This window comes from Equus quagga, chromosome 14 (genome assembly GCF_021613505.1).
Source record: "Equus quagga isolate Etosha38 chromosome 14, UCLA_HA_Equagga_1.0, whole genome shotgun sequence".
Lineage (NCBI taxonomy): Eukaryota > Metazoa > Chordata > Mammalia > Perissodactyla > Equidae > Equus > Equus quagga.
In genome coordinates, this window is record NC_060280.1 from 51184570 (window position 1) to 51200554 (window position 15985).

General features: G+C 37.2%; 1 protein-coding gene across 2 annotated transcripts in view; it reads left to right on the top strand.

Annotated features, from left to right (window-relative positions):
- Positions 1 to 15985, top strand: part of ARHGAP42 (Rho GTPase activating protein 42) — a 262092-nt gene that overhangs the window by 220859 nt on the left and 25248 nt on the right. For both annotated transcript variants that reach the window (XM_046637528.1, XM_046637529.1), the window contains exons 11-16: positions 1028 to 1106; positions 2500 to 2539; positions 11335 to 11397; positions 12319 to 12393; positions 13109 to 13193; positions 13801 to 13859. In XM_046637528.1, coding sequence (XP_046493484.1) covers positions 1028 to 1106; positions 2500 to 2539; positions 11335 to 11397; positions 12319 to 12393; positions 13109 to 13193; positions 13801 to 13859 — 401 coding nt within the window. The remainder of the gene's footprint in view (positions 1 to 1027; positions 1107 to 2499; positions 2540 to 11334; positions 11398 to 12318; positions 12394 to 13108; positions 13194 to 13800; positions 13860 to 15985) is intronic.

Genomic DNA, 15985 nt, shown 5'->3' on the forward strand with positions numbered 1-15985 from the left:
AGATAATAAAGGAAACAGTATAGTGCCTAGCGCATAATAAACAGCCAACAAGTATTGATTGTTGTTATTTTATTATTGGCATTGTTACCTGGGCTTCAATTCTCCAAGATCAAATTATCTTGATTTTTATATACACTTTTCCTTTTTCTATCGGTTTAATGATCTGTTTTAATTACAGAAGAAATACATGCCTTTTTCCCAGTTTTAAGTCATTCCAGGTTTTTAATTATACCATATTCAGATGAAATTTCCTCCTCAATGTATCTCTTCACAGGACCCTCTCATTTCCTTTTTAAATTTATTTTCTGGACAGTCTGCACAGTTAACTAGATTAATTTCACTGTTTTTGGATTTCATATCTTTTTCTCTCTCCTATTGGTTTTCTCCTCCCCTTTGCTTACTCTTTTCTCTCTTGAAGTACATCCTTGAGTAACTCTTTCAGAATGGGTGCGTGACAGAGAATTGTTTTTAAATGAATTAATTTTAATAATCTGATCATGGTATAGATAAACACTGGTTTTAGTGTCTTAATTGACTAGTTATGGTATGAGACTTTTCATATTGCTGTATACTCATTGTCATTATTTTTATTGACTAGATTGTACCACCTTGGGGTCATAGTCTTAATCATTCTCCTATTGCAGAATGTTTAGGTGGTTTTGAACTGTGAGGAAAATAGCTTTGTCATCATGTTTGGTCTTTTTAGGGGAAATAGTTTGAAACTAGCCTCCTTCAAACAGCCTTATACCTAAAACACTTAATGATTTTACTATGTGTAGTCATTAGAGTTAACAATATTGGTGTGTCTGTGTCCTCAGTAATTTTTCTGAAAGGTGTCTGAAGGTCAGTCTTTTTCTTTTCATCTTTTTTCTTCTCTTTATCCTATCTTTTTTTCTCTTTCTCGTTTCTTTTTTCTCGCCTGCTTTTTCTTCAAATTTTACCTTTATAGTTAACTAAGAATTTAAAAAATAATGTGTAAAGGCCTAAGAGGAATAAATGGGATATATTAAATCTTTGCTTTTAATAGGCATGGGATCATCACGTTGCAGGCCTTCTCCGAAGCTAATCGGAAGCTCTGGCTCGAAGCCATGGATGGGAAGGAACCGGTAAGAAGAGTGACACGTTCTATAACTTAGATTTTGTTCTTCTAATAATCACAGAGTGCATCTGAAATTTTTGTTTACATCTGTAGTGTATTTGAAAATGTTAAAATAGCAAATCAGAGGAGTTGAGACTCTTACTGTTTTCCTAGTACTGTCTCACTCACTGGCATATAACACTAACTTTCTAATTTGTTTCTCAGGGGGACTTCCAGGACTAATTAAAAACCCTAAAATTACTTTTAAAAAAGTTACTTATGATCATTAATTTGGTTACCCTGATTGGATTATTTTATTCAGCTAATAATTACTGAGTGCCCATTCTTTGCAAGGCCTGTGCTAGGCTTTATGATCACTGTGATGAACAAGATTCAGGATAAGAGCGAATCCTGTAATCTAGACCCTTGTTTAAAAGTCTTGTTTGATAAAACTGCCTGTGGCTTGACATTTTCCCTCTATCCATATCCCCATTGTTCTCGTAGCTATTTTGATGTTGGCATGATAATTTACTTAAAATTATTTGGGAGACTTATGTAAAAAAGGAAATCAATCATGGATCACTGTCCATTTTCTTTATGAAGACGACTGCATTAGATGTTAGAGAGATGAATACACGGAGCAAATAAAAGACCCCATCCTGTCCCTTGAGAACTATCCTTTAGGTGACAAAACCTGTGAGCAGCCTTGCATAAAGTACCTGTATACAACAGAGCTACACAAAGTGTGGTCCCCAGGTTTTAAGGCCATCCCTCCATAAGATGAGTACAGAAATTATGATTAGGCATCTGGAAAATTGTATGGCAATTTGAAGAAGTCATTTTGCATCTGTTGAATTTAATAGTAAAAATTTGGACTGCATCTATTTTTTATGATGTTTATTATATTTTAATTTTATGATAATTTACAAAGATGTTAGTCAATGATGGATTAAAAATTAAAAACAAAACTTTACTCTTCACCACTAACACTTGTGAGGCAAGCCCTGACCTAGAGCAAATTTAGAAGATACGTGTGATGGCTCAGCAAGTACAAGTTAGAATTGTACGTGTTGAGAACAAAACCCTAAGCAGATAATTTGAGGAAGGAGCAAGCAGGTAGAATCCATCATGAGATGCTTCCAGAAGAAGGGATATCATGCATCATGTTGGGGAATAGAATGAGACATATAAATTAGACTGAAAGGAGTAGAACTTTGCCCAGAGCAGTACAGCCAGGGATGGAAAGGTATAGCAAGCAAGGTTGGTTGACAGGGTGGGAAGATGGCGCTGTGGATCCAGCAGTTGTAGGACCTTGAAATTAAGACACCCCCTTTCTGTGTCATTGTACCAACATCACCCAGGTAATTTTCTGTGCTGGGTCATTAACTGCAAATAATTGATTGACTTCCCTTGTTTTTTAGATTTACACCCTGCCTGCCATTATTAGCAAGAAGGAAGAAAGTAAGTCATTTTATAATTATTTAAAATTTTATCACAGTTATTTTGTGATAACAAAGATATTATGTGATATTAAGAGTTAACTCTGGGAAAATGATAGTAACATACTATTGTTCTGATGGTGCCGCAGATTTGAAATTTTCATTCACAGTTTCTCATGTTAAAACCTCTGCTGGTATTATAGTAACCACAATTAATTTTTATGTCTTTGGTGTTTATTTCCTTATAGGTATGTACCTTGTTTTATCCTAGAAAGAGATTCGAGACAGTCGATATTTGGTTAGAGAGATATGGATATAGATATACATTTTTTATGTTTATCGCATAGAGTGCTTCTTGATTATAAATTTTCCCTGCTCCACTTTACAAGACTGAAGATGTGAACACTTTGTGCTGGTTTTCGGAGATTGTGCCCTAGAATGGGAAAAATAAGGACACCATCAAAACACATAGGATATGTAGGAAAACATGTATCATTACTGAATCCTTAGTATCAAACTATTCTTAACAAACACGTTTTGTGTTTTCTATCACATTCTGAATCCTCTTTAATCATCTGCCACCTTCTTGCCACCTTTTATCCCTGGCTAGTTTAGGGTATTTTCATATGTACTTCACGTAGACAGATTATTTGACATTTAAAATTGGTTTATATATTTATTTCTAAGGTTATATGTATATCTTTTAAAGCAATTTCAAGTTTTAACTCAATTAACTTTCTCTCATGACATCTAAATTTATTTTTAAAACAGAGTTAATAATAACCCTGACTTTTAAATTGCTATTAAAATACAAATTAGAATGGAGTAAAGATAAAAACTGGGAAAACACTCATGTGGAAGTTATAAATATTGAGTGTGTGAAAAAGCCCATCATTTCAACTGAATGAAATGCTTCCTAGTGATTAATTTCAGAAATTATCAAAACAAAATGCATGATTTAAAATCCCTTTAATATTAAACATTTTTAAAAATTTCATTTTTATTCTTTCGTTTGTCGCTAATCAAGTATAATTAGTATAAAATCTCTTATTGCCCACTTTTATCTAATCACAGAAACATTAGCCAACAGCTAAGAGTTTTGTAAGTACTGAATGTTCATTCTAAACAACTACCTAAAAAGTAATGTGTTGTGTAATTTGCACTTGAGTAGAGTTTGAAATGTGTTTTCTAATGTTGGTTTCATTTGTTCACATCCAGTATAAAGAGAGTCCTTTCAAATTCAAATGAATTACTCAAGGATGAATCCTTTTTGGAAAATAACTGTGCCTATATATGGTATTTAATAAGGCTTTTGAATGGGGGCATGGTCAAGTCAATCAGAATATATTTGATCTTCAACACACCTCTGGAACTAGGGTTTCTATCACGACTAGGAAATTTGAATAAGAAAGGTAGCAAATGTACTCATGCTGTGATGGAGGGAGAATGTGCTCCTTTGTTCGGTCAAGACTAACTCTTCTGGAAATCAGCTTTTCCTGTAGTCTTAACCACCTGAAACATCACTCTGCCACCATCTGTAATTATAAAATGATGTGTTTTATAATTCTAGCTTCTTTAAAAGCTAGGGAAATAGCTGTCCTAGAGTCCGTGTGTTTGTATCATTTCTCACGTTCTGGCTTTTGGTATGATGTGCTACTTTCCTACCCAGTTCTCTGAGCTCCTTGTGGTGGAATCTGTCGCCCCTTCTCCATAGTGCTCAATACAGGCCTTCCGTGAGCTGTGTGCTCAGGACATGCTTGCTCTTAGTGCCCCTAGGCTTTAATGCTTAAGGGGAGATTTTGATCATAGAAAGGAATACTGCAGTTACCTTTGCTTTATTAATATGTAGTGCTTGAAGTTATAAATCTTAACTTTAATTTTAAGTTTTATTTTTATTATTTTATCATAAGCTATATTTTTTCTGAAGCCTATTTTTAATCAATATCCAGATCTTAATTTATAAATGTTCTAATTTTTCAAAATAAGTCCTTTTCACTTTATTGTTTCATAAATTTGATAGAATTCCCCTGTTTATACATTTAATCAAGCTTCTTTAGACATATTAAATTATAATTATGGGGGCTGGCCCTGTGGCACAGCGGTTAAGTTCGCATGTTCTGCGTCTTGGCGGCCCAGGGTTTGCTGGTTCGGATCCCGGGTGTGGACATGGCACCGCTTGGCACGCCGTCTGTGGTAGGCATCCCACGTATAAAGTAGAGGAAGATGGGCACGGATGTTAGCTCAGGGCCAGTCTTCCTCAACAAAAAGAGGAGGATTGGCAGCAGTTAGCTCAGGGCTAGTCTTCCTCAAAAAAACAAAAAAAAACAAACAAAAAAACCACTTAAATTATAATTACAAGACTAGTAAATTTCATTCTTCCAAGTGTAACACCCTAATAAAACAAATTTGTTATTCTGGCTAATATAATCTTCCTAAACACCTGGCAACTTCTGTAATCTAGTGAACTGGCTTATAAATGCAGAGATTAATACCCCTTTAAGTATTCTAAACATTCTAAATAAATTACGAAATTCTCTAGTGATTTCAAAGGTCTTCTATATGGGCATCAAGCCAACTTATCCAAAATTACACTTGTTTTTGGTTGTTTTTATACATTCTTGGAGATTCAAATTTGCTCACCCAAACAGAATGACCACTCTTTGAAAAGTCAGGACTGTGACATGTGCCACCAATAAAAGAAACTCTGACTAATGGAGACACAGGATTGAATGCACCTTCTGGAACTAAGCTCTTTGCAACTGTGGGGTGGCCATTTTGGTTTTACCAACTTGCATGAGCAAGGCTTTCCTAACTTTCCTCAACCCAACATGCAATGAAGTTCCTTTCCCTGAAATGACCTGCCTCTCAGACTGGTGAGGGGCTTTCCAGCGCCTCAGAATTTAATTTTTTTGCATGTAACTTTGAATATTCTACTACATCAAGGCCTAAAATTTATTAATGGTATCTTGAATCTCTTGCTCAGACTATAACTTTACCCTTTTTCTCTTTTACCCTGTGTCCTATCAACGGCTATTTTTCTAGTGATTTAATGACTCACAGGATGTATCTGAACACTAGACAGTATTCCAGATTCAGGCACACGGTCCTGTTAAGAGCAGTGTTATGTTTTCTTCTAGCAACATCTCCAGAATATTATTTGTTTCAGATCAAAATTATATTCCAGTGATGGTGAAGTTCTCAGACCTCTTTCTTAAGTCTTCAATAAATCATTCAAGCTCATCATGTTATGAGTTCAGAGCAGCTTGTATCTTTCTTTATGTTTGCCCCTTCCACCATTTTTCTATGTATCATCCTGTTTTTTGAGATCTGCATGTCCCTTTTTGACATCTGACGCCCCTCAAAAGTGGTGCCATGTCAATTTCAGTCCGTTAACTTCTCTCACAATTGGTATTTGAAACCAGTACTGGCCTTCATTCATTTGTCACCTTCAGAAGTACTTCTTTATCGCATTGGTCATTCAGATGGATTCTGTTTGTCTTAAAATACTCTTGTTATCCTGTGGAAAATTGGTTTTGTATGGAATATGTTTGTGTTTTTGAACTGCTGAAGATAATGAAGCTTAGGATGTTCAGATATAAAACTCAGGTAAAAATTTATTTTGAATGTCAACCATTAAAAGTAGTATAACATCAGTGCTTTCACTGCAAATCCTAACAGCAGCAGCAGAGTAAGAACTAGCTAGTGTCCTAAAAGAGGGCCATATTGTGAATATACAGAGAACATATGCTGTGAAATGAAGAGTAAAACTATGCTGTGACTGTAGGGTAATGAGATTCTCTTTAGAAGCCTAACGTGAAAAGGTCTCCCTTAATTTAATGTTTTCAGAGTATAGATGCCGTAAATGAGACTGGTGTAATTCATTAGAGAAGGAAAGTTTTACTCATCATAGTGAAAAAAGCATCAAGTAAAAAGAACTAAAGTATTGGTGAGTTATAGGATATTGAATCCGCAAAGACTTTTCAGGTTGTAATATGTGCCACAATGTTCTTTCCTTGAAATGATAAGACTTTGGGAATCAATTCATTTTGAGAATAGTAATGTCTGTCATCAATATTAAACAGATGTTATTCAGGTAAGATTAGAACTCAACTGTTCCTCAAACAATGCCATTGGGGATATTTTGTTAAAGGATAGCTTACTAATAATTCTTCACAATTCTGCCATTTGAGCTCATCTTTCAAAGAAGCAAATTATCTTCCTTGACACATATTTTCTATCCCAAGACTTCTATCTTGGGACTAGTTGTTAACAGGGCCAGAGACAGTTGTCATTTTTTCTAGGCTTTCTTTCTCTAGTATTCTCTGTTGGTACCCTGAGCCTTGTCCCCACTCAAACATAAGCTTTGTGTGATGACTTTTCAGCTGGTCCTTCTGCCCTTGGTCTGCAGAAAGCGAGACTTTTGAAAGAAAAGGTGCTTAGTTCTCATTCTCTCATGCAGCTCAGTTCAATGATGTTCCATTGTGCATCTGCTTTTTGCAGGTATTGTGAACAGGAAAAAGGAAGTCCTTTCAAATGATGTTTCAAATGATGCTAATGAAAGTCACTATTTGGCCTGTGTAATGACAAAGTCTCCTAACGTTCTGTCCTCACTTACAAAATTGAAGGGATTGGACCAGAAGATACTTTCAAAATTTCCCAACAACTCTAAATTTTTGCCACTGTGTGTTTCAGTGACTTACCCCATGTGTGCCTAAGGAATGTGTTCTCCCAGCAATAAACAGAGAAATTAAGCTCATTCTTATCCTAGGCAATTGCCATCTGTCGTGAATGTTTTTGAGCTTCATACTGCTGTTTAGATAGCTTAGTTCTGGAAGTTCTCAGACATTCCTAGGTTACATCCTCCTCCTACACCACATCCTCCTCCAGGCCCCTCTCTGATCAAATACAGTTTTGTTTCCGTCACTGAGACCCAGGAAGGGAGTCATAGCTCAAGAGCTCTTCATAGGCAGAGCAGAAAGAAGGAACGATTTGGTCCAGGGCTGTGGAGAGTTAACTGCTCATCCCTTAGGGAGAAGAGAAAAGGTCCTATGGGTAACACGAACACCAATAGCACTCATTTCTTTTTCTGTTTCTTTCAAGCCACATATATATGATATTCTTTGTCTGTGATAAGGGGGTCTTTTAATCTGGAACAGCAGATTAGAAAAGTAAATTAGAAATTAAAGACAAGTGTTGCTTTGTTTGGTCAACCCTGAGAATGTACTGTAAGGCCAAGTAGGTTACATCTGTAAGGACATGCTGGGTTTTTAATTACAAGGAAATTGAAGGTACAAGGACTTTTGCGTCATTAGCTGTCTGGAAGACTATTGTTTTTCTTTTCCTCATGGCTGTTTGAATTCTGTTGAGATTCATAGCTTTTGTGCTGCTAAACTGCCTTATGGAAACTTTATTTGGGTTTCAATGAAAACTTTAGCCCTGAGTAGTTTCCAGAGGAAGGACATAATGTTTACACTTAACTTTTGATTGAATCAGTTAAGTTCTTTAAGTTAGCCTGTCTTCTGCTTCTCCCCCTGTATCATTAATATTATAAGATTTCAATTCCTGGGAATTTGGTGGTAGTTGTATTCCGCGTATCCCTCAGATCCTCTCTGTAATAGGATAGGGGCCCTGGGGTGGAGTTGATGAAAGTGGCTCCCATTAGCTGAGAAGCTCTAACCTTTGTAGAAGCCATCAGAGAGGGTACTTGAGCAAGCCAGCTACAAACCAATCACTAGCAAGCCATCAATCAATAAGCATTAATTGGCTGCCTTCTCTGGGGTAGGCACTGAGCCCTGAGTGAGCAGTCCATATTTCTGCTGCGTAGGATAGGTATACTCCACTCTCTCCTGTTGTGGCAGGAGTACCTCATTCTCCACTGCAGGAGAATTATGATAAATTACCAGTCTTCAGTGGTGTGACTTGATTTAATAAGAACTGTTTCCATTGAGATTTCATTTGAACACTAAGGAGTTCCTAGTTTTTCTTTTTTAATCTAGAGAGGACCAATTTTGTTGAATTCTCATTAACACTGACATTAGGTAGTAATCCTTTCATGGCTTTGGAAGGTTGCTCGTTTTCCTATACGGAATGTTATTACCCCTGACTTCCCTCAGAAACACCACTCCTTGGGATTGCCTCTTAACATGGTCCCTGGGAGACGGTGAGTGCTGTAGCCCATTTAAACCGTGTAGCCCTCTTCTCAGACCTCAGCAGAAACCGCTGGGTACTTGAGTGAAGGCACTGTTGAGTAGTAGTTTGTAAGGCAACCACGAATGGGTGCTGCCACTACTTCCCTTTGATGCCTTTTGATATGGATTGACAAGTCAGTAGCCAAAAAAAGAGGATATATTCCAAATTAAGCAAGGAAAAGCTAATTGTGGGGGATTGGCTTTATTTCATTTAGTCCTTTTTTTGCCATAGCTAACTGTTTAAGCTATACGTAATTAAATCAGAACTGGCCTCATTATACTGTGGTAACAAACGATCCTCAGGATCTCAGAGTCTTAGGCAGTCAAGGTTCATTTCTTGATCACACTGATGTCCATTCAGGTCAGCTGTGGCTCTCTTCTACATAGTTTGCACTCTGGAACCCAAGCTCATGGAGTAGCCTATCTCTGTATCATTGCGGATCTTGTGCCAGAGGGAAAAAGAAAATGGCAAGCTCCATGCTGGCTTTTAGTGTCTGCTGGATAATGACATTTGTCACTTCCACTCATATTTCACTGGCTAGTGCACATCACATGACCAAGCTTGTATTTGAGGGAACTGAGAAATATAACCTTCCTGAAGGAAAGGGCAGCAAATATGGGTGAACAGTCATCCCAGACTACTGCAGTCTGTCCAGTTCCGGTGAGAGGATGTTTGTTCATTGTGATTTATTGAAGTATAATGAGAGTATAGGGACATTTCTTATACATAACTTGTTATCTTTTCAGTGGCCAGCTAGATTCACAGGCCCTGAGTGACTTATGCCTGATCTACACTTGTTTAAAGAAACAGGTCATTGTTCTGGCCCCCCATTTTTTTTTTAAAGATTGGCACCTGAGCTAACAACTGTTGCCAATCTTTTTTTTTCCTGCTTTTTCTCCCCAAATCCCCCTAGTATATAATTGTATATTTTTTTAGCTGTGGGTCCTTCTAGTTGTGGCATGTGGGACACCACCTCAGCATGGCCTGATGAGCAGTGCCATATCCGTGCCCAGGATCCAAACTGGCAAATCCCTGGGCCACTGAAGCGGAACGTGCAAACTTGACCACTTGGCCCCTGGCCCCAAATACTTTTAAAATAAGTAGCATAGTATGCTTCTCTGAAAAGTCACACTCCTGGCAGACAATTCCTCAAGCTCTAGTGACTTCAGCCATGCCCAAAGAATACCTTGTTCATGTAATTTACATATGTACATATTTACATTCTCCCCCAGCCAATAATGATGATGATGACAGCCAACAATTCTGTAGGACTTAGTGTATTCCAAGCAGTATTCTAGGAGCTTTGCAAATGTTAATGTATTTCCTCTGTGAACAGCCTTATGAAGAAGATACTACTATTATCCTTATTGTATAGAAGAGGAAACTGAGGCACAGGGACATTAAAACTGGCTGTATTACTAGCTGTCCAGTAATATAGCTAGTAAGTGGGAGAGTAACTACTGTCTCTTTCATCTGGTTAGAACCAATGACTGACTTCTTTTATCATTTCTTCTGTTTTCCTTCATATCGCAGTGATGTGTGGACAGGATCACATGGACAAGGAAACTAGCATGTAATTAGGTTTGTTGCATTGTTTGGTGCTCTTCAGTGCTTCATGTGGTTTTGTCTTCATCTTACTACAACCTTTTAACTTATTCATTATTATCTGCCTCATTTTATAAATGAAAGAACTAGAGTTCATAAAAGGTAATAGGCACACTCCCGTACATACAGCAGTAAATTCTAGAGCTGAGGTCCAATCCCGCATTGGCCTGGCTCTGAACAAAGCTGGGCACCATCTCTGCACGAGGGAACTCCCTGTACTCTTTCAGGCAATAGCAAAGGATATTCAAAGGAAACAAAACAAAATTTGGGTTTTGCCTCTGAGTCTTAGTTGGTATTCTTAAATTAAATTCTTTCACTTTTAATGAGTAATCTAATTTGATCTGGCCCCAAAACCGTAAGAAGAAAATTAGAGCAGATTTAAAGAAAACCTGGCAGAAAGCAATGAAAATAAATTGCTATTTCATAATCTAGGGTCTTTTGGGGATTTTTAGTGGACTCACGAAGCATATTGTGAACTGTTTTGAAAATGATACAAAGTGCAACAGAAATTCAGAATTCAGGAGCTCTGAGTATGGCGCTAGATCTTAGAACACACAAAGGCGAGCTTTTCAGCAACCTAGTGAATCATCTTAAGATTGCAAAGCTTTCTCTCTGCCTCGTAGTGGTGTCCTGAGACTCCTCTGGGAAAGAAGATGTGAATAGCTTTGTAATATAATTATTAACAGAAAGTAAAGCTTTATTCTTATCACATTTACTTCTACTATCTGGAAAAATATGTAGTGAAGGATAATGCTAATTTTAGGAAAAATGGACGGGATCAATGTAACATATTTATTTTCTTTGAAGGATCTATATTTCTCAGTAAGCAAGTTGATATAATAGCTTTGGTGAATGTAAACCTCCCCCTTCTACTTCTACCCCAAAATAAAAATTCAGACGCTAAGCAGAATATTTGATAAGTTCAATAACCGCTGTGTCATTGAGTCATGAAACAGCAGAGCCCTCTGACAGGGGAATGTGAGGCCCGCATAAACACTTAATATGATTTTCTTTTACTTTCAGTGTACTTGAATGAAGCAGGGTTCAACTTTGTAAGGAAATGCATTCAAGCTGTGGAAACAAGAGGTCAGTGTTGCCTGACAGACACATCATTATTGCTGTGTGGTCCATTCTTACATAGAATCTGCTCAGAAAATGAGAATATATTTAGTTATTAACATGAGATTAATTTAAGAATTATATGAATGTATAAATTATACAAATACATAAATAGCTATACTTCAAACTTCACCTTACTCAAAATCGTACTACAAACATACTTCTTTTTAATGAATCTTCGTAATATAACCTCACTTCTTATTGACGGACTCCATATTATTTATTATTATAAGCACCTCATTAATTGTTTTCAAGCTTTAGGAAGATAAGGTTCCTGAGGAGTTTTTCTTCAGCTCTCCTGCTTCCTTACGTTATTTCTCTTCGCAACTTTAGTTACTGCCACAATTTGAGCGTTTTTCCTCACTCTAGTCGTGATCTCTCTCCCAGACTTTTCTAAAGCAAAGCTCATACTGGGCTTTGCGGTGCTATAGACTTAGCTTCAAATTTTGGTGCTGCCACTTAGAAGTTTTGAGAAGTTAAATAGGCTTCTTCAATCCTCTGAATCTGTTTGCTCACCTTTAACGTGAAGATATAAATGCCGTCGACCTGTTCAACATGCCAGACTCCATGACTGAAGAAGCAGAAGATGAGAAATACTGACCATCCCTTCCCATCTTTGATGCTTTTTTGTATTCAAATAACGATGAATAAGCAGGTGTACTTTGCCACTTTGAAGATCTTCAAAGGCTTTCAAATCACTCTTCAGTGTCTGCTCTGAGAAATGTGTGTCTGATGGGTGTTGCTAGTGTAGGTTTGTTAAAGTTAGACTGCAAAATTGGATAAGTAGCTTTCAGATTCTCTGTGGGCGTATGTCTGGGTTTTTAACATTCTGTACTTGGGAAGCTGTGTCTCAAACCATTTCCTTGTGATTTTTTTCCTTCTCATTAGGCATCAACATTTTAGGCCTCTACCGAATAGGAGGTGTGAACTCTAAAGTTCAGAAACTCATGAACACCACATTTTGTAAGTTTTGAATGAAGCCGCTTAATTAGTCTTTGTATTCTTATAGAAGATAATCCAAACCATAGGTTTCTTGCAGATATAGACTATTGCTATCTTTGAGTATTTTCAAGTAATATTTAAAATTAATATTTGTATTCAGTTTTTAATGTTCAGATGTAATAGATGTACAATCAGATTTTGAGAGGGGGCCTTTTTATAATATTGGACTTTTTCTCAAGTGTCCTTTGATTAACTAGAGGTACAATGAGATTTATGGATGCTGGATTCAGATTGCTTGGCTTGGAATCCTAACTCGGCGACTTAAAAACTTTGTGACATTGGATAATTTGCTTAACCTCTCTGTGCCTCAGCTCCCTCATTTATAAAATGGGGATGATAATAATGCCTATCTCATTAAAAGTTGTGAGGATTTGATGTTAATCCATATAAAGCACTTAGAAGCATGCCCAGCTCATGGTAAGCACTCTGTGATGTAAGCAATCAGTAATAATTTGATTTGAGAAACTATTGTTCCACAAGCAATCTTTGAGGTTTAGTGTCTGAGTGAGCTTTGCACCAATTCACGCAAACAACAATCCTCAAGTTAAACTGCATTGGCATCCTAAGAAATATTGTCTGTTTTTTTCATGTATTTATTGTTTGTATCCATTTTCTTAATGATGAGAGTGACATTTTGACTTGCACAGTTTAAGCATCTTATTTTTATTCTTTTCAGCTCCAAAATCCCCTCCTGATATTGACATTGATATTGAACTGTGGGATAATAAGACAATAACAAGTGGGCTGAAAAACTACCTCAGGTGAGGAGGGTTTATCTCCAGGTACTCTGCATGTGGTTTCTCACTCATGTCCTTGGGCCGTCACCGTGTGATTCCACAGAGCCCGAATCACGGAGCCCGTGTGCATGAGCTTCACTCCTTAGTGCACTTCCTTCACTTAAGGTGAAATAGCGCAGGTGGGAATGTTTATGTTTAGTGTTCTGGAACTTATATTTGGTTTTTCAAATAATAAACTTAAAAGGCTGCAATACTTTATGAATACTAAATTTTTCTTTCACATTAAATTTAAATGTGAGGTTTTCATGTGTTTTTAAAAAATAAGTTGAAATTGAATGTTTTCCTTTTCTGTTAGCTATTCTGTCCATATCTGAGAGAGTTTTGCTCTTGTGGTCCAACACTTCTCACAAAGTGAAAAAATTGTCTCCCAGCCTCCCTTTTTAGTACAATTGTGGCAAGAAGTGCTACGGGGCATGGGTGTCCTTAAGATCTGCATTTCAGAACTGCTTGGGGCTTCCTTACTCAGACTTAATCATCCTGCCTAATCTCCCAATTCTTGAAGAAGCGCGGAAAGGTCAGGGGATTTATAGAATGATAGTGCCATTCTAAAGTCGGCTTCCTTCTGTTGTAGGTGCCTTGCAGAACCACTGATGACTTACAAGTTACACAAAGATTTTATTGTTGCTGTTAGTAAGTACACTTCCGTTGGACATGTTATAATTGATGTAGTTTTATGCTATATTCTTAGAGGTATAAGTTTAAACCAGCTGGTTAAGATTTTTCTATATATTGCTTAAAAGATTGTCAATCTGATACTTAATAGCTTACAATATGGTTTATAAACAAATAAGAAATGGCAGAATGAACTAAAATATTTTGTCACTTAATAAAACCTCATTGGGGTGACAGCCTGGTGTGATTAGAAAGAGCTGTGAGGAATTATTCTAATTACATTTCACTTGATTGATAAGTATCAGTTTGGTACAAGAGCAGCTTTAGAATTAAATAGACAAGACTACAAATCTGTGCAGTCAGTTATGCCACCACCATACACATACTCACATGCTATATTCCTAAATCTGGAGAGAAGAGTCAGATATTTTTTGGCAGGCAACAGGCACTTCCATCCATCCACTTTCCCCCATATTATATTTATTGATGATGATTACATATCTATGTCATTGCTGTAGATCTGTGACTGTCAGAATGGGATATGAATAGATAGGTTTAATTCAAACCTCTTGCGGAGAGGGAGTCAGTGAGAAACATGTCACCTGAGAAGTTAGAAATAGTAGTTTTAAATCATCGAGACTAAAGTGCCAGGTTGCCATCTGAGCCCATCGCAACAACTTGTAACCATTAGGAGTTAGCATTTCATTGTTGAGATGTATGAAGTGTGACTATAACGAGTATTTTTCACAATCCAAGAAAGAAATCAGTTACATTAGTTTATTCCTACACATTGTAATATCACAGGAAATGTTGTCTACTGATAAAAGCATCAGATAAAGTTGAGTGACCTTGGTTTTCAAACCAGCATATGTGACTTAACCACATGATTTCGTGAACCACCTATACTGCTTAGCTGTCTCCTGAAAGCTCTCCACTCTACATTGTCTTCATGGAAATCTGTCTTTGTTAGATGAATAAGCCCTTAGAAAATATGTAATCCAACTTGTCATTTTATCTCCTAGGACCCAGGGTGGGTAAGTGAGTTTGTCCAAGGACATTGGTAAATTCATGGCAAACCCAGAGCTGTGAGCCAGTGTTTTTGACTCAACCTAGAACTCTTTCTTATAGAAAAAAAAAATTTATAAAAAATGGCGTTTGAGCAAGTTAGCTAAAATGACTCAGTGAGCTGGATGTTTTGATACAAACATTTGGTTGCAAGATTTTTCTCTCCACTTCTGTGGCAAATAATGATCATATTATTCACTACAGTGATAATTAAAATGTGTTCTTATATATGAGAATTCATCTTTTGTCTGGGTCAAGGATAATCCCATTTACCAGATATTAAGTTAGTAAAGTTAGATATTATTTGGTTTCAAGCAGCAGAAATCCAGCTCAGCAAAAAGGGGAAATTATTCAGAGACTACAGGACATGCTGCAGAATTCCCTGGCAGAGGGTGGGTCACGTCTTCCATGAGCCTGCAACGAGGAACTGCCAAATTGGGAATTGGTGTTTCTCTCCCCACTCCTTTTGGAGGGTCTCTCATCTCTGTTCTTTTCTGCTTATCTACCCCATTCTTGTCTTCCTTTCTAGTCAGTTGTTCTCAGCTTTGGAGCACATTTGGTCATATCAGCCCTGGTTTTACATGATATGCTTTTTCGCGTATCCAGCAGACAGTTCAAAGTTTTGATATCTCTGGGTTCCAGCTCCTGGGAGAGACCTCGTGTTTGGCCCAGCCTGAGCCAGGCTCTTTCCTTACCTTATGTCCAGATAGCTATGCCCAGAAGAGGTGGTGGTCCCATGATATAAACCTTATGTATTGGGCACTTTCGGGGGAAGGGGCTTGGCAGGGTGGGCAGTATTCCAATAATTTGTTTATTGTAGTAAGAGAATGTGAAATAGATTCCATATTCTGAAGTGTTGGATGTTTCTCTAGACATCAACATCTTGGTTTTTGCCCGGGAGAGTAGACTTGCTTTAGAAGATTTTTGCTTTTCAGATTTACCATTGTCTGCTTGTGCTTAAAATGCTTAAAATCTACTAGGCCTCTGTTTGCATAATAATCTTCACACCTCAGAAGAGTAGCTCCCTGTCATCTTTGAACTTGAATCTTTGAAATTTGGGGAGGAATGCCTGCTTCCTG